This window comes from Lissotriton vulgaris, chromosome 9 (assembly GCF_964263255.1).
Source record: "Lissotriton vulgaris chromosome 9, aLisVul1.2, whole genome shotgun sequence".
Lineage (NCBI taxonomy): Eukaryota > Metazoa > Chordata > Amphibia > Caudata > Salamandridae > Lissotriton > Lissotriton vulgaris.
The window spans coordinates 64266636-64290599 of NC_141697.1; the positions used below are offsets into that span (position 1 = coordinate 64266636).

At 43.8% G+C, this 23964-nt stretch overlaps 1 protein-coding gene across 5 annotated transcripts in view; it reads left to right on the top strand.

Moving 5' to 3' along the window:
- The window catches only part of RYR3 (ryanodine receptor 3), a 1864151-nt gene that overhangs the window by 785240 nt on the left and 1054947 nt on the right, over positions 1 to 23964 (top strand). For all 5 annotated transcript variants that reach the window (XM_086937034.1, XM_086937032.1, XM_086937031.1 and 2 more), the window contains one exon: positions 5561 to 5729. In XM_086937034.1, coding sequence (XP_086793160.1) covers positions 5561 to 5729 — 169 coding nt within the window. The remainder of the gene's footprint in view (positions 1 to 5560; positions 5730 to 23964) is intronic.

Genomic DNA, 23964 nt, shown 5'->3' on the forward strand with positions numbered 1-23964 from the left:
ACCTGGTGGCCAAGACCTGGAATTCCCTCCCCTCTCACCTCCGTCTCACCTAGAACCACCTCTCATTCAGGAAGCAACTTAAGACTTGGTTATTCGATCAGTAACAATCCCCTTTCCCTTGAGCTCCTTGAGACCCTCTGGGTGAGTAGCGCGCTATACAAATTTCTGACTTGACTTGACTTGACTTGACCAGGAGGGTCCGGGGTGCTTCTCCTCTGCAGGGAAGCAAGGTCCAGTCTGGAACAACCAGACCAGCAGTGTGGATTTCAAGGATCGTCGTCTAGGAGGTCACTAGCCAGCCGGCAAGTGACCAGACAACGCGTCGAGCAGCAATCAAGCAAAAGGGCCCCACGCAGATCTCGTGGATGCAGGAGGGCTGATCTTCTGGGCAGGAGCTGCTCGGGGCTGGGGCTTCTCAATCCCCAAAGCACTTCGTCGAGGATACCTCAGAAGTCGTGCTGGAAGCGAATTGCAGTTTCTTCAAGATGGCCGGTCCCACGTGTCTCGTCGCACCCACGAATCTCAGCTGTGCTGCAGATGTAGGTAGAGGTCGGAGAGGTCTGGAAGTCCGGGTCTCGTCGGGCTCTGAGGTCTGGATCCACTCGGGAAGACGACAAAGTGAACCGCTGGAAGGCTTGATGGTGCCTGCTTGTGCAGGTTGGTCACTCCTTGGCCACAAGGGAGATTTCTTAAGTCTTCTGTGGAGCAGAACGTCGAAGCCCAGAGTTTCTTCTTGTAAAATCAATTCAGGATAATCTAATTGGGAATGGGACCAGCTCCTACCTTTATTCTCCTAAAGGGGGCTGTACTATGACTAGTTCCCTCCTATGGGTGGGACCAGGAAGGGGGGTGGTTACACCCCCTATCCTTTGTCCGGTTTCGCGCCAGAGCTGGGGCTGGAGTGCCCCAGCAACTGGTTTGAGCCGGTAAATGCACAGGGCACCTTGTGTGCCCCAGGCATGTCTCATTCCTTTCAGGCCTAATACACAAAATCCTGTCTGGGTGGTGCTAGCACCTCCCAAGGCAGGAAACCCTTTGTCCAAGCCTCCCTTGCTGGAAGGACTCCCAGCAGCAGGAGGTCAGACTTGTGTCTGTGGTGGCAGCATCCATTTTGTGATGCTGAGGCTCGAGTTAACTTTAACTGGGGTTCACAGTTACATACATGTCGTGTCCCTCTAAAAGGGTGGAATGCTACCCCCGTCGCCAGAATTGGCGAGGGGGTACTATTCCAATTTGTATGACACCTTACTCGACATGTTTTGATAATGCTATGCCAAAGTTAGCAATAACCGCGAGGATTATAATGCATTTAAAAGTATCGGGTATAGCGTTATCATGGAAACAGCTAAAGGACTTGGTTCCGAAAGCTGCAGACGCTCAGCTCCTGCTAGAGCACCATCTCACATAATTCCAAGCACTCTGCCTCCAGGATTGTTAAGGCCTGCCATAGGAGTGACTTATAGGAGTATATGTGTCCATTTTAGGTTTAGATATAGGTATACTATATCTACAGCAAAGGGTGATTACACCACCTTGCCCCAGCTGATTGATCAGCCAGTTGTGTCAGATTTGGATGGCCAGCCAGGGGTGGCATAATACATGCTGCAGCCCCTGGTAGGCCTTGGGTTCACTTAAGTCCTGAGTACCTATGGTACACTGTACAAGGACTTACAAGAGTGACCCAATACTAATTAGATATGTACCTAAGGTACATGGTTCAATTTTAACAGAGAGAGCAGGAAGCCTGGGGTCCTGGATAACAGGATCCCAGGCCAACTATGTCTAAAACAAGCAAAACACTAGGCAAAAAGTTGGGGGTAACCATAGTCAGATATCCACCTTCCTACACATGAGGTGCGTGGGTCCTATGCATAGACTTGTGATAGCATGCAGCGCTCAGCTCACATGTAGAGACTTGTGATAGCATGAAGTGCTTGGGTCACTTGGACAGACACTGTAAGGAGCCTGGGAACATGGACAGACTTGTGATACCATGAGGTGCTTGGGTCACATGTACAGACTTGTGATAGAGCGAAGTGCTTGGGTCACATGGACAGAGAGTGAGGGGAGCCTGTGAATATGGACAGACTTGTGATACCATGAGGTGCTTGGGCCATATGCACAGACATTTGATAGCTCGAAGTGCTTGGATCACATGCATATACTTGTGATAGCATGAAGTGCTTGGGTCACATGGACAGACACTGTAAGGAGCCTGGGAACATGGACAGGCTTGTGATACCATGAGGTGCTTTGGTCACATGCATTGACTTGTGATAGCATGAAGTGCTCGGGTCACATGCATAGACTTGTGATGGCATGAAGTGCTTGGGTCGGATCTATGATGTTACAACGCGTTATTTTACAACGCATGCTGTAACATCGCAACTTTTACAACGCAGCTTCCATTACATCGGATGCCATTACAACGCAGGATATTACATAGCAGATGCTATTACAACGCATACCATTACATCGTAAGTATAGGTAAGTATAACTTTTTTTAAAAAATGTAATTAAGTTAATATAATTAATTTTATTTTACTAATATAATTAAATTCATTTAAAAAATGTAATTAATATAATTTATTTAAATAAGTTTAATTTAATTTAAAATAGGAATTAATGTAATTTAATTAATTTAATATAATTTTATTAATTTGATTTAATAAATTTTATAATAGTAATTATTTAAATTTAATTAATTTAATTTAATTAATATAATTGAATTAATCTTAAAATTGTAATTAATTTGATTTAATAAATGTAATTAATAAAAAATAATTTAATTAATTTAATTTAATTAAAGTCGTACTTTAAAAAAAATAAACCCTAAAAATACCCCTGTACCCCAAAACCCAAACCCAGCCCTAAACCCTAAAAATACCCCTGTACCCCAAAACCCAAACCAAGCCCTAAAACCTAAAAATACCCCTGTACCCCAAAACCCAAACCCAGCCCTAAACCCTAAAAATACCCCTGTACCCCAAAACCCAAACCCAGCCCTAAAACCTAAAAATACCCCTGTACCCCAAAACCCAAACCCGGCCCTAAACCCTAAAAATACCCCAGTACCCCAAAACCCAAACCCTGCCCTAAAACCTAAAAACACCCCTGTACCCCAAAACCCAAACCCTGCCCTAAAACCTAAAAACACCCCTGTACCCCAAAACCCAAACCCTGCCCTAAAACCTAAAAACACCCCTGTACCCCAAAACCCAAACCCTGCCCTAAAACCTAAAAACACCCCTGTACCCCAAAACCCAAACCCAGCCCTAAAACCAAAAAACACGCCAATACCCCAAAACCCAAACCCTGCCCTAAAACCTAAAAACACCCCAGTTCCCCAAAACCCAAACCCTGCCCTAAAACCTAAAAACACCCCTGTACCCCAAAACCCAAACCCTGCCCTAAAACCTAAAAACACCGCTGTACCCCAAAACCCAAACCCTGCCCTAAAACCTAAAAACACCCCTGTACCCCAAAACCCAAACCCTGCCCTAAAACCTAAAAACACCCCTGTACCCCAAAACCCAAACCCTGCCCTAAAACCTAAAAACACCCCTGTACCCCAAAACCCAAACCCTGCCCTCAAACCTAAAAACACCCCAGTACCCCAAAACCCAAACCCTGCCCTAAAACCTAAAAACACCCCTGTACCCCAAAACCCAAACCCTGCCCTAAAACCTAAAAACACCACTGTACCCCAAAACCCAAACCCTGCCCTAAAACCTAAAAACACCCATGTACCCCAAAATTACTTAAATTAATATATTTAATTTATAATATTTAAAAACATAAATAAATATTTTTATTTATAATTAATAATAATTAAATCAATTATATAATATTAAATAAAATAAAAAAATATATATACTTACCAATACTTACGATGTAATGGTATGCGTTGTAATACCATCTGCTATGTAATGCCATGCGTTGTAATGGCATCCGATGTAATGGATCCTGCGTTGTAATAGCTGCGTTGTAACAGCATTACGACGTAAAAGTTGCGTTGTAAGTGTTACATACCGCTTGGGTCACATGGACAGACACTGTAAGGAGCTTGGGAACATGGACTGACGTGTGATACCATGAGGTGCTTGGGTCACATGCATAGACATGTGATAGCATGAAGTGCTTGGGTCACTTGGACAAACACTGTAGGAGCCTGGGAACATGGACCGACTTGTGATACTATGAGGTGTTTGGGTCACATGTACAGACTTGTGATAGCGTGAAGTGCTTAGGTCACATGGACAGACAGTGTAGGGAGCCTGTGAACATGGACAGACTTGCGATACCATGAGGTGCTTGGGCCATATGCACAGACATGTGATAGCATGAAGTGCTTGGATCATATGCATAGACTTGTGATAGCATGAAGTGATTGTGTCACATGGATAGATACTGTAAGGAACCTGGGAACATGGACAGACTTGTGATACCATGAGGTGCTTGGGTTACATGCATGGACTTGTGATAGCTTGAAGTGCTTGGGTCACATGCATAGACTTGTGATAGCATGAAGTGCTTGTGTCACATGGACAGACACTGTAAGGAGCCTGGGAACATGGACAGATTTATGATACCATGAGGTGCTTTGGTCACATGCATTGACTTGTGATAGCATGAAGTGCTCGGCTCACATGCATAGACTTGTGATAGCATGAAGTGCTTGGGTCACTTGGACAAACACTGTAAGGAGCCTGGGAACATGGACAGATTTATGATACCATGAGGTGCTTGGGTCACATGCATAGACCTGTGATAGCATGAAGTGCTTGTGTCACATGGACAGACACTGTAAGGAGCCTGGAAACATGGACAGACTTGTGATACCATGAGGTGCTTGGGTCATATTAATAGACTTTTGAAAGCATGAAGTGCTTGGGTCACATGTACATACAGTGTAAGGCGACAGGGAACATGGACAGACTTGTGATACCATGAGGTGCTTGGGTCACATGGACAGAGAGTGTAAGGAGGCAGGGAACATGGACAGACATGTGATGGCATGAGGTGGTTGGTTCACATAAGGAGAAAGGTAACATGAACAGACTTGTGAGAGCATGAGATGCTTGTATCACATGAACAGACTGTGTAAGGAGACAGGGATCATGGACAGCCTTGTGATGGCATGAAATGCTTGAGTCACATGGATAGACTTGCGATATCCTGAGGTGCTTGGATCAGATGAATAATGAGTGTAAGCAGACAGGGAACATGGGCAGACTTGTGATATGATACCGTGGGGTGCGTGGGTCACATGTACAGTGTAGCAAGCATACCACATACTAACAGGCTCTGTGAGGATCTGGAGGCACCAGGGCAGACACGGAGGTGTAACACCTGATATATGTCTCACTCTGTCCCTCACCTAGCGGCCTTTCAGAAACAGAATACTATTGGGTATCAATATATTCAATTAGACCATCCTCGCTCTAGCTTTGAGACTGACAGCTGTTTATCCCATTGTACTCTGTCTGGCTATGATGTACCAGTACAAGTGCTGCCCTTATTTCACTAAACCGACTTGCCACCTTGTTTTGTCTTTCAGCGTGAAACGGAGCAATTGCTACATGGTTTGGGGTGGAGACCTCTCCGCCACCACACAGCGATCTAGCCGGGCAAGCAGTGTGGACTTTGAAATTGGGTGCCTCGTGGACCTGGCCACTGGTGTGCTGTCATTTACAGCCAATGGGAAAGAGCTGGAAACCTGCTACCAGGTACTGTATCCCTTCAGGCATTAGCCCAGTACATCGACTGTTCTAAATACTTCCTTTAGTGTGAGTTGCACATTGTACATGGAAACATTATCTAGTATAAACATTTACTATGCGATGTGGAATTATCCCTTTCTTTGTGAGCTGACCCATTTTAGTCCCTGCAGTCATAAAGAAATCTAGAAAAGGATAGGGGGATTCAGAAGAACAAAATTCCAGCAACAGCAAAAACGTACAGGTGTAAGAAGGATGGTGAGCTCAGAGCGTGTCCTAGTGCACTCGCATCCTATCCTCATGTACAGAGACTATGAAAACATGTATGTGGCTGGTCTTTGAGCCTACTTCCTTACCTACTGCACCATACAAGCAAGAGACGGTTGGAAAAAGGTCTTGTGAACTGGCCCCCCTGGTGCAATCTGCAATTCTCATTTCTCTATCTTAGATTTTAATATGCATGAGTATTAAAATATATCAGTGCACATACAGAATCACAGGACCCAGTATAGATATGTGCACAATATTTAAATGCTTATACATTTAATGAGACACTCAGGGGAGAGAACCCATGTTACAGATAAGTAACTTTTACTTTACTTTTTTATAATGGGGGTCTTCTTAATTAATTTAATAAATATTGGAATATCTCCGTACACGTGTGGGGATAATCTGATGTTTATTAATTTTAATGATGAACTGGCGTAAGAATTATATTTCATCAAGGGTGTGGCCTGCTGTAGTTTGTTGCATTCATAACAAGGCATTGAAAAAAATTCAACTGGAGGAGTAAGTCCTACATAACTTCTTGCATGAGGTAAAAAGACACACCGCAGCTAATGTTGCTAGCTGGTTTTATTTTACGAGTTAGGTCTGGCCTAGTCACAACTTTCTGATTTTACTAACATTGTATGTATAACATACATACTTCTAGATGCTTTCCTTCAAGCCGCTTCGACATTGGTTTGTTGTTTCAGTCACATTTGGTTTCTGCCAACTACAGTACACAGCATGAGGCAGCCCATTTCAGTAATTGGCTAACTTTACTGTGAGTGATGGCATCTCACTTTACACAAGTGGCAGACATCTTCATACAATGTAGCTCCCTTTAGTGCAAGAGACTATGATAATGTATTTTTTGTGACAAAAAAACTATTTTTTGCTTTAAGGCAATGTTTTCTGTATTTTGGCTGGTGAGGACTCAGGAGTTCCACCAACAATATAGTTTTAAAAAAACAATGGGAAAACAAAACAAGCAACTTACAAAGCTAAAAGACTTACAAAGCCGAAAGGCTAGTGGTCAAAACCAGACCTATAGGTAAAGCCAATACATATCTTAATTAGAGTTGGATGGCAGGCATCATTTAGGCCGCAAGCATATATGTCGGGTACTCTTGCACAAAGTTTGGTGTATTATGTTGATTTGTATAGCACACTAATCACCCAAAAGTGTATTGTTTTATATATATATATATATATATATATATATATATATATATATATATATATATATATATATATATATATATATATATATATATATATATATATATATATATGTATATATATATATATATATATATATATAGTACACCATAGTTCCCACAGCTTGCTCCACAATCGAAACAAAGATTGGGACACGGACTCCAGGTTGGTGCGTGATTGTTTTCTTTATTTAAAAAGGCAGACGCTCCGGCATGGTGAATGACGCGTTTCGCCCCACAAGTGGGCTTGTTCACATGACGAGACTATCGTCTCCTGCAGTTTTTAAACACATTTTTTCTCCACTCATTGCGGCATGTGACTTAATGAAAATAGAAGAAACACTTCATATTTATATCCATTTAACATTCTGTGAATTTCATTTTGTGAAGAGCAATACAATTGGTATTGTTTTCATAATTATGGGATGAATCCCGGATAATATATAAATAATAATAATAAAGAGCAACGTGCATGAATGAAATCTTGGAAAATTGTATAATACTGGTTTAAATACATATTCGGATCAAGTGCAAAATTTGACATGTTAAAAATGGTTATTAAAATACATTCATGTGTATACAAATAGGCTTATCATTGTCATGAGAGTCACATTTGTCAATTGACTATATATCCATGCATGCCTATAACTGCCAAAGGGGAAAAATTGTAGTCCTGCAGTGTGGTGTTAACCCACTATACTCATTACAAAGGTGACAACGCTGTCAGAATTACTTTGTTGTTAGGGGTAACACAGTCGACCACAATAAATCAAGGGATTTTTCATTATTTCGTGCTTGAGACCCATTGTTAGAATTCTTCACGACCATGTTGCTTTGATAACTGCTGATCTTTATGTAAACACCAAATGGAGATAAACTTCAAAAGTGCTTCTGAAAGTGCTTTCTAAAGTGAATTTGTGCTTCAAAACTAGAAAAATAAATAAGTAAATATTCACAATTGTACTTATTGTGACTATAAAAATCTAACACAAAATCCGGATTTTACTTTTACAAATCAAGATTTTCAGGAGTAATTTGGGAAGATATGAGCAAAATGCTGATTAAAATTGCTGTCATAATATGTGAGTATTTAAATATGTAAACATAAGTATCCTTTAAGGAACGAAGGTCCAATCAAATGAATATACTTTTTTAAATTAGATTCCAAATATAATAGGTAGTGGAAAGTATTAAAATTAGATTGTATCTTAACAATTTCATAAATAACCACAAAAAATGTATAAATATAAATATTATATTATAGACCAATGTAAAATATTCTATTTCCATAAAATACTAGTATTGTAAAAGACAATCCACAAAATCTAAAAAGGTGGTTTTCCTTATAGAAAATTGTACAGTTCTTCCCCATTGTTGAGTCCATTCGGAGTGATAGTGTCTAGTTCATGTATAAATTTCGCCTCCAATTGTCTAAGGACTTTCTCCCTGTTCCCTCCCCTTGTCATTGGTGGAACTGCAGCGATGACATAATATTTGAGATATTCTAGTTTGTTCCTATGGACTGCCATGAAGTGACTAGCCACTGGATAAGTCATATCCAAATTGACTATTGCTCTCAGATGCTGCAAAATGAGTACATGTACCTGAAGCTTTGTGCTGCCCACGTATTGCAAGTCACATGTGCAACTCAACACGTAGACAGCAAATTCGGTACGGCAGCTATATCTGGCCTTGATTTGGTTTACTGATGCACTGTATACGGTAGTGTACTGTGATGTGTTTATTCCAAATTCGCATGCTCTGCGTGTATTACACTTAATGAAACCGTTACGTGGTGCTAGCCACATTGTACTCGGCTGGCTGGCTAAGGTTTTCAATAAAGGACTAGGCCTGACTAAGGCATTGTACATGGGCTTGAATTTTCTAAATTTCAAAGCTGGGGGGTTTGGGAATAACTGACTGAGTACTGTGTCTGTTTGGACTATTGGCCAGTGCTTGTTTATAATAGTCCTGATTTTCTTGTGCTGGCTACTGTGTTGTTACAAATCTCATTGAAGTACTTTCTGTGTTCTTAAAGGCGGAATTCCCTTTTCTCTTGACTCCTGTGGTTTTAGAGCAAGTTAATAAATCGCTCTTAGATTTAGTTCTGACTTTGGCCAAAGCTGTATTAATGACCTGGTCACTGTAACCTCTAGCTGAGAACCTGAGCTTACTTTCATTCATACACTCTTCAAAAAATTGATCAGTGCTACAGATTCTACGCCGCCTTAAGAATTCCCCATATGGGATACTTCTTATCAAGTGGGTGGGGTGAAAACTCGACGCATGAAGCGTTGAGTTCCCAGCTGTACTCTTTCTATGCAATGTGGTCTCAATACCTCCTTCTCCGATACATACATGGACATCCAAGAAGTCTATGGTTTTGTTGTTAATTTCTGCAGTGAACTGGCAATTGAGGTTGTTCACATTGAGTTTCTGAATGAAGTCTCTAACCATAGACTTAGGTCCCTTCCATATGACGAATATGTAGTCTATGAAGCGCATCCATCCTATGATGTGCTCTGCCCATATGTTTTTATATTCCACCCTGAGGACCTGCTCCTCCCACCAGCCCACGTGTAAACATGCGTAGCTTGGGGAGATGCAGTCCCCCATGGCGACTCCCCTGATCTGATGGTAAACGTCCTTATTAAATAAGAAGTAGTTATTATAGAGACATAATATTATTTCTACAATCATTTTGCCATGTTGGTAAAATTCTATCGGTCTACTTCCTAAAAAGTGCTTGACTGCATTGATACCATCTATGTGGTTAATACTAGTGTAGAAGGCACACACATCAAGGGATATCAATAGATATTTGGACGACCATGCAATATCTTTTAATTTCACAAGGAAGTGAGTAGTGTTCTTGATGTATGATGGCATGGCAACTACCAATTTTTGCAGGTGAAAGTCCACATATTCAGATATTTTTTCTAAAATCCCTCCTCTGTAATTGATTATGGGTCTCCCCGGTACCGGCGCAGTTCCTTTGTGTATTTTTGGTATAAAATACATTATTGGGGTTATTGGGAACTCAGTTCGCAGGTAGTTGAATTCCTCATTGGTGATCAAATATAAATATATATTTTTTTTAAGTGCTTTGAATCCTCGCACATGGGTGGGATTATTCAAAGCTTATGACTTTGATGAGGATTCAGCCTTTTTTGTGCGTTGATAAATGTAACAAAATGAATCCTCACTGCATCCAGTCCTTGACAAAATCACCCTTACTGGATCACAAATGAGTGTTGAAACACTTGCAAGAGCAAAACACACCTATTATGCAAAATCACTTTTGATATAACACAAACATGGCAGTGGAAAGACCTACAGGTGGAAAAAATACATTAAGGCAGAAAATCAAACTAATTTGCAACATCACCCTTGGTTGGACATTATTAAGAATGGGGAACAATTTTAGTGGCAAAAATACAGGTGCATAAACATGGTTAGGTGCCAGATCACCCATGGTACAAAGGCAGCAGTAGAGGGAGGTTTAAGGCCCACATATTCAGTGTCACATTCCCTCTACGTTGTTGTTCTGGCAGTGGAGACTCCTCCTGCTCCACTATTGGGAATGCTGAGCTTCAGGGGTTACTTCTTCAAGAATGCTGGCAAACCAGCAGTTGAATCTGGAGTGACCGGTCTGTGATCACTTATAGCAGAGTTAAATCCATGAAAGACCCCCAGATAAAGTGCAGCAGACCGTAACATGCCCCCTTATGTAGGGATACAAGGCATATCACTAACAATGCTCCTACGCTTTGGGGCTGTAGCTGCTATGTTTACATTTGATGGCTGAATTGTCCCTGTCCTACTTATGCAAAGATGGGATTTCTAATGGATTGCCCCTCCTACCACAAATTGGCTTGTATCGGGGTAAAGGCCTTGATGATACACTCTTCTCCGTTATGGCACTGAACTCTGAATGTGTGGAATGTTCTACTTTAGTAAGGTGGAGTATCTAATTCCACCAGTGCTGGGTGATAAGTCTGCAAGCCCGCCTTTAAGTCAGGGCCGAACCGAGGCCTCCGTTTGCTGCGACAGCCATGCTGAATGGAACGCTCAGAAGAATTGATGACCTCTGAGTCTCTGAGTGTCTGTGTGAGTACTGAAACGCTCTTGAACTAAGAGCTATACGTACAAATAATACTAATAGCGATTATCAAATAGAAATTTTTGATGAATCACTATTTGGTCATTCCTATCACTAATGCAAACAAGCATTAAAAATGCAATAGGTCTAGTCTTTTATTAAGTTAAAAGCTATTTGCTTTGCTATATAATATCATTAGAAAGCAAATGGCTTTAATTTAATCAAAGGCGAGACCTATTGCATTTTCAATGCTTGTTTGCAACTGCAATTCGATCATACCAGAGCACTTGTATCTACCCACTGGTGCTGTCAGAATGGCTTTTTTCTCCTCCTGTCCTTGGGAAAGACAACTACCTAGTCCCTTCTACAATCTTTTCTTTCTCACAGCCAGGGCACCAGCTGGAGCTCGAGGTGAGCGTGCCACATCTGAACTCCCCTGTTGTGGGAAGGATGAATGTGTAATGAAAATTTCAAGTCTCACCACCAGAGCCACGTTAAAGGAGGCAAATATTACAATAGTTCACAGACGATCCTTTCCATCGTGATTCATAAAGAACTGGTCAGCTTCTAAGAGCTATAATCACAGCAGTTACTGCTACCGTTCTGGCCCGACAAATTAGAAATAAAGTCCTCCATGGGCGAAGTGGAGTTTCCACAAAATGAGACAAGTTTGCCCTCCATGACCCCTGCCTCGTCCTCGTCTTCTTGAATTACTGGCTACCTCAGATCTGACTGACTGCTTCACTTTGAAAATAAGGGGGCTTCTATACTAGATTGGCTGAAGTACTGCTGTAACTAATCCATGTAGACGAAGCAGGATTTATTTTAGGGGATTCTGCTGTAACTAAAGTCCCATTTGGAGCCATGGCCACCAAATTAGAGGTGGCTTTTCTCGAACTTGGTAAGCTTAGGCCTCCTTGAAACATTCTTTACTGCAAGCAACATGGACATAAAAAAGGTCTAGTACTTAATGGGCTGTCCTTTAAAATTCTGAGAATTTTTAGACAATATGGATCGGCCTTTTCAAACCTCTTTTCCTCAAGGCGACTGCGCTGCATCTGAAACCATGGAAACCGAGGCAACACTGCACACGCACATCGCTTACAGCGTGCGTTCGCAGAGCAAAACAGGGCACCGCTTCACTGCCAGCAAAACTTGCAAACAGCAATAAGCCCGGACCTTTCACCAAACGACCTGCTAAAGTCGGTTTTGATTTGAAACAACTCTCGACACTTGCCAGTCTAAGGAGTTGTGATGGGATCTGCGTTGTCACACTCAAGTCAATGCAAGGGTTGTTACTGTGACTAGCGAAAGAAAACTGCAGGCACACTCTTTGCCCTACGTTATAATCAACATATGGAAGCTAATGAAATGTGCTAACATACTGGCAAAAATAAAAAACCTTACAGTGCACATAAAACTAAATCTAAAACTGCAATAGTTGTATTAAAAACCCCTTCAAAAAGATTGAAATAAAAGCGACAAATCTACTTACGGAAATCTCTGTGCTGCAATAGATTGTAAAATAAAACCAGTGGTGCGCGCGCACCACAGAGGAGCAGGACCGGGAATGGAAACTAGTGGTGCGCGCACCACAGAGGAGCGGGGGAGGGAGCTCTGCAGCGAGGCGAACACTCGCTGCAGCGCGAGCTAGCCATCGTCGGGAATGGGCGGACAATGGCGGGCGACAAAGGCGGGACATGCGCCCGCCTTTGCCCAATTGCATGATGGCTTGTTTTTTAAAAGCGCGCGAAAGCCAATGGCAGCCGCGGAAAGCTGCTCACATGCACGAGCGTGTGAGCAGCTTTCAAAACCCCATACAAAAGGGCTCTCGCTGCGCGTGCAATGCTATGCACTGCAACACAGGCACGAGCCCTAAAAAGGGGTTTTTAGCCCCATTCCTTAAATAGCGATTCATAGTGGGTCACAAATAAACGTAATTCATGAATATTAATGAGGGAGGTTGCAATTTGTCTCCCACTACGATTCACTGCATCCAGCTGGGGTCTGCAAACCACCATGTCTGTGGTTGCTTTTAAATAAAGCAAATCTTTTGTTTTGTTTAAACGCAGTCCGTTTTTCTTAAAAGGAAATGGGTTGCGTTTAAAAAGAAAAAAATGAAACGATTAAGTTTAATTTTTTAGGAATAGACAGTGAGGGACCACTGCCTTCTCTTAAAAAACATTTTTTCAACCATTCTCAAAGAGGAAGGGGTCCCTTAGGAACCCCTTCCCACTCATTTGTGGATGGGTTACCACCAACTTTGAGTTGGCAGTAAAGTGAAAATGATTTGCAACAGCATCCATACCAATGAGAATCGGTATTTGGAAGGGACACCCTAAACACACCCCTTTCAAATACGAATTTGCAAACACAAATTACGATTGGTTAACAGGTTTCCGAATCGCAATTAGGACTTTGTGTATTTGAAAATGCCTTTTTGTGTTCGCAAACGTTTGTGCCCATAGAAAGGCGTTGTACATCGAAGTCCTTTTCTTTCCTGCATTCTCTGGCGCTGTATCTCTCACTCTGGCTATCTTTTACATCTCTGCCTATTGTCTTTTCTTCCGTATACCCCTGTTTAGTCTATGTTTGCCTCTCTCTCCATCTCTTTCTTTCCTCGCGCTTTGTCTCTTTCCGTCTCTCTCTTCCTCCACTGCCACCGAGCACTTTCTCTTTTCCTCTGTGTCTGTCCCCGTCTCTTCTCTGAAGTCTCCAAGCTGAGTGACCTTCAGAATAAGCAGGCACTTGAGATGCGGTTGCCAGGGAGCCGCTTGCAGAGAGTGCTATGATGACTCAGCCGAGCCCTGTGTCAAGTCACCGGCGCTTTGACGGCGCGGCTTTTAATAGGCCGCCTTCGTCAGAGCCTTGTCGTCGGAGGCGCAATTATCCCTTCAGGCCTGCGCGCGCGCCCCCGCCTTCACGCGCACCTTCCTTGAGACCTTTATGCTGCTGAGCCCCCGGGCCCCTCGGTCCTCTGCGCCCCCTCTGCTCGTTTACATAACGCACTCCGTAAACGCAAGTGGCCCGTGTAGTACTGCCGCTCGTGGTAACGCCCTCTGCCCTGCAACCATCATTGTCTGCGCCTGAAGTGGTTTTAATCCTACCGCAAATCTACTCCGTCGAAGTACTTGGGCACAGGTAGGGGTAGACCTACTGAGGTACACGGAAGGTTATTGTAGAGAAACTAAGATATAGGCAGGGAGAGGGCTAGAGGTAGCTGTACACATAGGCAGAGGTAAGAGTATTGTACAGCAAGGAGTTAAGGTACTGTGGTAGAGCTCGAGCTCAGATAGTGCTACGAGGGTATAGGCGTGACTAGAGGTGCTTGGGTGTGAGCAGAAACGAGAGGTGCTAAGGCATGAGAAGGGTTAGAGACGGGCATATGCAGGGGCACAGAGATATAGGCCACGTACATGCACTGTGTACTGATATCTGTAGAGGTACTAGGGCATAGTGTAGGTTATTGCAGAGATACTGAAGTAGGGGTAGTTGCATTTTGGTATCGGTAGGTTAGAGGTACAGAGTAAAAGTCGGGATAAGAGTATTATTGTGCAGGTAACTATGATAGAGGTAGAATTAAGGTAGAGGTACTAGGGATAGCGGAAGGGGCACTGATACTAGGGTATAGTTGTGGATGGACATGTCGTTTAGAGTACAAAGACAGACTAGACTGAGTAAGAATGGACAGAATGTGGGAGTTTAGAGTACAAAGACAGAGTAGACTGAGTAAGGAACTGGAGACACATGGATAGAACGAGGAGCTTCAGGTGCATGGACAGAATGTGGGAGCTTAAAGCACACGCACAGGCATATAAGGAGCAGGAGACACATGAACAAAATAAGTTGCTACAGGTGCTTGAAGAGAGGGAGGGAGCTATGGAGGGAGCCATTTAGGGTTTGCCAGGTGTTGCAGCTGCAACGCCTGGTTTGCTTCTTGCGACCTCTGTCATTCTCTTTGCCACTGCTGATGTCAGGGGTGGTAAAAGCAGTCATATTACATAATTTCTGATGTCACTGAGGCTAACGTATGCTTGATTTCCGATAGCGACGTCTTCTAGCCACAGAATCCTTACCTTAAAATATTTCCCAGGTGTCGTGCTCGATCCGAACATTTTTGAGCAGTACTCCTACGTTGCGGTAGGTGGCACCGTTCGGCTCCCCGTCTGCATCGTCTGCGCCAGAAGTGACATGCTTGGTGCCTATATAGGCACCACTCCAGTGCGCTGAGGTCAGTTCTTTCTGCGCCAGATAACACTGACCTGCGAAGAGTAGTAGTAGTAAGTAAAAACATTTATTAAGCGCATGGCTGCACATCTGTGTATCCCCGCGCTAAGTGCTGAAAACTCTCATCCGAAGGTTATGTCGGAGGGAACAAGGGGCCGGAGTTATTGAGGAAAAAGGTGAGTTTTTAAATTTGCTCTGAAAAGAGTTTCAGAGGGTTCCATTCTTAAATGAATCGGAAGAGCGTTCCAGAGTTTCACTCCTAGATAACAAAAGGATCGGCCACCGATTTTTGCTTTTTGAACGCGGGGCAGTTTGAAGAGGGACATTCCTGAAGACCTCAAATGGCGAATAGGACGATGAATGGTCATGAGGCTTCTTAGATATGAGGGGCCTTTGTTGTGGGCTATCCTGTGGACATGGCAGAGACTCTTGAATTTTATTCTTTCCCTTACGGGAAGCCAGTGCAGTTTGGACAGTGCTGTCTTGGCCGAGGTTCTTTTCGAAAGGCCTAGTACCAATCGGGCGGCTGCATTCTGTACACATTGCAGCTGGTGTAGGAGTTTTTGGTTAATGCCTAGCAGAAGGGCATTCCCGTAGTCCAGGTGAGGTGTGACAAGAGCATGTACGATCGTTTTCCTGGCTGTAATCGGTATTAGGTCGATGATTTTCCTAAGAATTCTTAGTGTTCCGATGCATTTGCCAATGATCTTATGAACTTGGGATTTACCTGAAAGGTCAGAGTCGATCATGATCCCGAGGTTCTTGACTTTCTCGACCGGTTGAGGGCATTCACCAAGCGATGTAGGCCACCATGCTTGGGACCAAAGGGAGGTTTTATTTCCTATTACTAACACCTCAGTTTTGTCACCATTCAGCCGGAGGCAGTTACTGTCCATCCATCCGGCGACAGCAGTCATGCACTCCGAGAAATTAGAAGCATTCTTATCAGTATCCGGGGTAAGCTTGAACATGAGCTGCGTATCATCGGCATAGCTAACTATGCCCACACCGAAATTCTCTATGATTTGAGCTAGGGGTTCCATGTAAATGTTGAACAAAGTAGGGCTCAGACTAGAGCCCTGTGGAACCCCATAGCTACCCTTCGTCGTTTTTTTGACTGTTTTCATCTCGTCTTTTTGTCATACCTTTATTGAGAGCTTTGTCTCCTGATATGACAGGGATGTCCCTAACGAAGCATACTGATTTTTAACCATGTGGCGCCTGTCAAAGACAAATGTCGGTGACATACCCACACTTGGCTTGTCTGTGGTGCTTGGAGAGGGACCACAACTCAAAGACCTGTGAGGACTGCCATGCCATGCACCTGAAGGTGCTCAGTGAGCATTCCGTCAAGCGCCTTGACGTCCGATGACCCAGTGTTGTTCAAGATACTGGTTGCGTGGAAGGTCCTGGGACCACTCACGCAGCCACACCTGGTGGTTGATGTCTTTTTCGAAATCGTCGTGGAAGTCTCACTGCAAGAAGAAGTCCAAGAAATCAAAGAGGTCTCTCTTGTGGGAGCATCGGCACTCCAGGCTCTGCACTTCAGTGGAGCCTGAGACAGGGTCTACTCCACAATTCCCTGACTTTCCCTTAGTGCCCAACTGACAGAATTCTATGAGACCATGTACCTCATATTTGGGCAGCCCAACCCCTCTGGAGCTCCTTGAATCCGGTGTTGGGTCCGGAACGGCGCTGCCTGCAAAACGGCAACCTTCCTCAGTGCCCGCTCCAATGCCAAAACTGGCTCTGCCGCTATTGCCCTGCAGCAGTACCATCTCCATTACCATTCCCAACTCCAACATGGAGCCGGACAGGCTTCGACCGATGCTGGCTCCAGCGATGACCGGGACCATGCCCTCCAGCTTGGAGGCAGTACATTTTACATTTGACAGACCTGGGGAGCGAGATGAATGGGAGGGGTCTGAGAGCCCTTATGGATACCAGCATGCCCTAGATGATACTGAGGACAACTGGTATGAGAAACTGGTGGATGCCAGTTCGTTAGATACCCCACCAGAGACTGGCTTGGTCTCTTCTCCTACCATGGCGATGGAGAAGGGTACCTCATTTGCTATGGTCCTGTGCAGGGTTATTGAGGTCTTGGGCCTTCAGCTGCCCTCAGAGGCAGTTAAGACAACTGTCATGACAGAGGTGCTTCAGCTGAGAGTTGCCTCATCTGAACCCTTACTCCCCTGTAATGAAGCCCTTAAGAATGCTTTACTAGAGGCCTGGTCCAAGCCCCTGCACAGACGCTCCTGTGCACAGGAAAATTGCCTTCCGCAATCGCCCTGCTCCTGGGGGGCCACGGTTTTCTTACCCAGCACCCCACCGGGAGAGCTCAGTGGTCTATGCTTCCACCTCTAGGGTCAATCCTGGCACATTCCCTGGCACTCCACTGGACAGGGAATCCAAGAGGCTGGATACCTTTTGGAGGAGGATGTTCTCTTTTGCCAGCCTAGGACTGTGGTCAGTGAACACTGCGTGCCTCCTGAGCCATACATCCATGCAATCTGGGATTCGGTTGCACAAGTGCTTCCTATGGTCTCGGAGCAGGCATGAGCCATACTCTAATACAATGCTCCCCCTCTTGGGAGAGAGCGACTCGGAGCACAACCGTAGGGTGACCAGGTGGTCTTATTCCATAAGTCTAAGTATCAACAATAGTTCATTCCAAACACATGAGTGTGTTGTTCCAACTTTCGCAGTTTATTAAACACATTGTGAATTCATGTCTCAACAAAATATGCAAAGTCACAACAAGGGATTTGTTGTGACTTTGCATATTTTGTTGAGTAGGACATGTTGAACACCAACTACCCAGTGATTTATTTTGAAGACATGAACTCACAATGTGTTTAATAAACTGCGTCAAGAATGATCGGAGCAGTCAATCTCGGCAATACTGTCGGGTCGAATTGTGCTTCTGATTGAGAGTCCCAATCTAACTGCAGGACTACAAACTATTGCGTGTTAGATTCTTCGATATTTGCAAAAAGATAAAAATAAATTACACCAAATAAAGTAGTGGACCAAGTGAGGCAATCCCTATTGTGTTCATACAAGTGGACCAATTGAAGTAGTCCCTCGTGTGTTTGTACAAGGGTCACAACTGCAGATCTACTGTTCTTTTGTCCTGAGGAAGGTCTCAATGATTTATTCTACGGGAGGCCGAAATGTCAGCTATCTAGTCCTATTCCTGTGATTATGATTTAAACAACTAGATGATATACTGATCACAAGATTCATCTTGACTACACAAGCTAGGATTGGACTTCTCTACAGATGAAATATTGATTGTACTATTTTTATTTCATTTGCTTTGTTTCAGTGTCTGTGACCTGATTTTGTTGATCTGTACCCTGTTTGTTCTTTTTTGAAAAACAAATCTATAAAAGTAACCATTTTTAGCAACAAGATAATTTTCTCTGTGTCTCTCTCGTTCAGATATTTTTATGTTGTGTGTTAGCTGATTGACTCTAACCACGTTTTCAAAAAATTGTACTTAGTATAGCAGTCTCTGATTATTCAGACAGGATTGTTCAGAATTGTTGCTCTTCTCCTGGACTGATAAAGCTTTTAATACAAAAGAAATCCCTTGCTGGCATCATTACCTATCCTTCATGGATGTATGACTTTACAACGCAGGCTATTACAACGCCTGCCTTTACAACGCGGTTTTTACATCGCAAACCTTTACAACGCATAGCGCTTAGAGGTGCTGGATAGTGATAAGTTTAATTTTCTATTCCAACTCCAGTCCCTGTGGACACTAGGGAAGGTGTTGGATAGAAAATTAAACGTATTCCCTATCCTAGAGCGCCCCCCAGCGCAATGCGTTGTAATGGTTTGCGTTGTAATGACCGCGTTGTAATGGTAGTGCGTTGTAAAAGTTTTGTTGTAAAGGTTGTCCACCATCCTTCATAGTCGCCCAAGCCTGCAAGGATTAATTGGGGTTTCCCAACCCCCCCCCCCCTCTCGATCCTTACCATTAAAGCAGCCTTTCTTGTGGCTGCAACATCTGCCTGGGGATCAGTGAGCTTCAGGTTTTATCATCCAAGCCTCCCTATTTCAGCGCCTACCCAGACAAACTGGTGCTTTCTGTGAGAGGTTCCTTTCTACCGAAAGGGGTCACTCCCTTTCACGTAGGCCGATCCATCACTCTGCCTACCTTCTGCCTCATCCCTCCACGGAAGAGAAGCAACTTCACTGGCTGGACCCAAAAAGAGCATTGTAGTTCTACCTTGACCTCAGTCAAGAGTTTCGGGTGCACAACCAACTCCTTGTAGGGTATGTCAGAACAAAGAAAGGATGGGCTTTGCAGAAGCGAACCATCTCCAGATGGATCGTGTTCTGTATAAAGATCTGCTATGCTTTGGCTAAGAAGCAACCCTTTGAGGATTTGCATACTCACACCACCACAGTGAATGCTGCGACCATTGAGTTAGCATATGGAGTTCCGTTCTTGAACATCTGCCAGGCAGCTAAGTGGGCCTTCTTGTCCTGCACAACTTCATTGAGCACTGCTGCCTGGACAGTCAGGTCCGTCGAGATGGATGTTTTGCCCATTCAGTCCTGCAGGACTTCCTCGTAGGAAATTGGAAATTGGTCTGCAGACCGACCCCTGGGGATGGTTTTGCTTGGGTACCTATTCTAAGGTAAGGAATCTGCGGCTAGAAGTCTCTGTCAGCTGAACGAGTTACTTACCTTTGGTAACACCTTTTCTGGTAGCTACTCTATCTAGTCACAGATTCCTTACCGACCTACCCATTATCCCTGCTATTCAAATGGATTTCTAGGGAGAGGGCTGTTACCCTTTCAGGGCCCCACTTTTCCTTACCAGTGGTCAGTGTTCTTTTTGGCTCTGCATTCCTGGTGTGAAACTTGTGAAAAGAAACTGACGTCAGAGCTCTGGAGTAGTGCCTATATAAGACCCGCGCACATCACTTCCATCGCAGATGCCGCCAACTAAGCCACGCAGAGCTGAATGACTCCGCCTACCCTTACTCCCCTGTAATGAAGCCCTTAAGAATGCTTTACTAGAGGCCTGGTCCAAGCCCCTGCACAGACGCTCCTGTGCACAGGAAAATTGCCTTCCGCAATCGCCCTGCTCCTGGGGGGCCACGGTTTTCTTACCCAGCACCCCACCGGGAGAGCTCAGTGGTCTATGCTTCCACCTCTAGGGTCAATCCTGGCACATTCCCTGGCACTCCACTGGACAGGGAATCCAAGAGGCTGGATACCTTTTGGAGGAAGATGTTCTCTTTTGCCAGCCTAGGACTGTGGTCAGTGAACACTGCGTGCCTCCTGAGCCATACATCCATGCAATCTGGGATTCGGTTGCACAAGTGCTTCCTATGGTCTCGGAGCAGGCATGAGCCATACTCTAATACAATGCTCCCCCTCTTGGGAGAGAGCGACTCGGAGCACAACCGTAGGGTGACCAGGTGGTCTTATTCCATAAGTCTAAGTATCAACAATAGTTCATTCCAAACACATGAGTGTGTTGTTCCAACTTTCGCAGTTTATTAAACACATTGTGAATTCATGTCTCAACAAAATATGCAAAGTCACAACAAGGGATTTGTTGTGACTTTGCATATTTTGTTGAGTAGGACATGTTGAACACCAACTACCCAGTGATTTATTTTGAAGACATGAACTCACAATGTGTTTAATAAACTGCGTCAAGAATGATCGGAGCAGTCAATCTCGGCAATACTGTCGGGTCGAATTGTGCTTCTGATTGAGAGTCCCAATCTAACTGCAGGACTACAAACTATTGCGTGTTAGATTCTTCGACATTTGCAAAAAGATAAAAATAAATTACACCAAATAAAGTAGTGGACCAAGTGAGGCAATCCCTATTGTGTTCATACAAGTGGACCAATTGAAGTAGTCCCTCGTGTGTTTGTACAAGGGTCACAACTGCAGATCTACTGTTCTTTTGTCCTGAGGAAGGTCTCAATGATTTATTCTACGGGAGGCCGAAATGTCAGCTATCTAGTCCTATTCCTGTGATTATGATTTAAACAACTAGATGATATACTGATCACAAGATTCATCTTGACTACACAAGCTAGGATTGGACTTCTCTACAGATGAAATATTGATTGTACTATTTTTATTTCATTTGCTTTGTTTCAGTGTCTGTGACCTGATTTTGTTGATCTGTACCCTGTTTGTTCTTTTTTGAAAAACAAATCTATAAAAGTAACCATTTTTAGCAACAAGATAATTTTCTCTGTGTCTCTCTCGTTCAGATATTTTTATGTTGTGTGTTAGCTGATTGACTCTAACCACGTTTTCAAAAAATTGTACTTAGTATAGCAGTCTCTGATTATTCAGACAGGATTGTTCAGAATTGTTGCTCTTCTCCTGGACTGATAAAGCTTTTAATACAAAAGAAATCCCTTGCTGGCATCATTACCTATCCTTCATGGATGTATGACTTTACAACGCAGGCTATTACAACGCCTGCCTTTACAACGCGGTTTTTACATCGCAAACCTTTACAACGCATAGCGCTTAGAGGTGCTGGATAGTGATAAGTTTAATTTTCTATTCCAACTCCAGTCCCTGTGGACACTAGGGAAGGTGTTGGATAGAAAATTAAACGTATTCCCTATCCTAGAGCGCCCCCCAGCGCAATGCGTTGTAATGGTTTGCGTTGTAATGACCGCGTTGTAATGGTAGTGCGTTGTAAAAGTTTTGTTGTAAAGGTTGTCCACCATCCTTCATAGTCGCCCAAGCCTGCAAGGATTAATTGGGGTTTCCCAACCCCCCCCCCCCCTCTCGATCCTTACCATTAAAGCAGCCTTTCTTGTGGCTGCAACATCTGCCTGGGGATCAGTGAGCTTCAGGTTTTATCATCCAAGCCTCCCTATTTCAGCGCCTACCCAGACAAACTGGTGCTTTCTGTGAGAGGTTCCTTTCTACCGAAAGGGGTCACTCCCTTTCACGTAGGCCGATCCATCACTCTGCCTACCTTCTGCCTCATCCCTCCACGGAAGAGAAGCAACTTCACTGGCTGGACCCAAAAAGAGCATTGTAGTTCTACCTTGACCTCAGTCAAGAGTTTCGGGTGCACAACCAACTCCTTGTAGGGTATGTCAGAACAAAGAAAGGATGGGCTTTGCAGAAGCGAACCATCTCCAGATGGATCGTGTTCTGTATAAAGATCTGCTATGCTTTGGCTAAGAAGCAACCCTTTGAGGATTTGCATACTCACACCACCAGAGTGAATGCTGCGACCATTGAGTTAGCATATGGAGTTCCGTTCTTGAACATCTGCCAGGCAGCTAAGTGGGCCTTCTTGTCCTGCACAACTTCATTGAGCACTGCTGCCTGGACAGTCAGGTCCGTCGAGATGGATGTTTTGCCCATTCAGTCCTGCAGGACTTCCTCGTAGGAAATTGGAAATTGGTCTGCAGACCGACCCCTGGGGATGGTTTTGCTTGGGTACCTATTCTAAGGTAAGGAATCTGCGGCTAGAAGTCTCTGTCAGCTGAACGAGTTACTTACCTTTGGTAACACCTTTTCTGGTAGCTACTCTATCTAGTCACAGATTCCTTACCGACCTACCCATTATCCCTGCTATTCAAATGGATTTCTAGGGAGAGGGCTGTTACCCTTTCAGGGCCCCACTTTTCCTTACCAGTGGTCAGTGTTCTTTTTGGCTCTGCGTTCCTGGTGTGAAACTTGTGAAAAGAAACTGACATCAGAGCTCTGGAGTAGTGCCTATATAAGCACCGCGCACATCACTTCCATCGCAGATGCCGCCAACTAAGCCACGCAGAGCTGAATGACTCCGCCTACGGGCATGGAGGGGTACTGCTCACAAAAAAAATTAGGATCCAGTCTGATGACTGGGGATAATTTTTAAGTAAGGAATCTGTGTCTAGCTAGAGTCTCTACCAGATATGGCGTTACCGAAGGTAAGTCATTTATTTTTCAGTGTTATTGTAGGAGAATTATAGGAAAATATAAAAAAGGAGGGTGTCCTAATTCATACTTCAGAGTAATTTATACTTTTGAGTAAATTAACTATTTTGTGGCTATTTACAAACTCTGAGTATAAATGTGCTCCAAAAGTGTAACCCACATGTCTCCATCAAACTGAAGGACTTGGGGCTATACACTTGTGAGTAATTTACACTTTTTAGTAAGTTGACTACTTTTTGACTATTCATAAAAGCCGAGTGTAATTAAATGCCAAAAATGTAACTTACACTCGGATTGTGTGAATAATCCAAAAATAGTAAAATTACTCAAAAATGTAAACTACTCAAAAATGTATAGCCACATATCTCTCTTGTGCTTACAGGAGACGATCTGCAGGTTGTGGTTACGTCAGGACGATAGTGTAGACTTATGTACTATATGATATCACATGTACTGTTTTCACCTAACCTCTAGTGTGCCTGTGCTG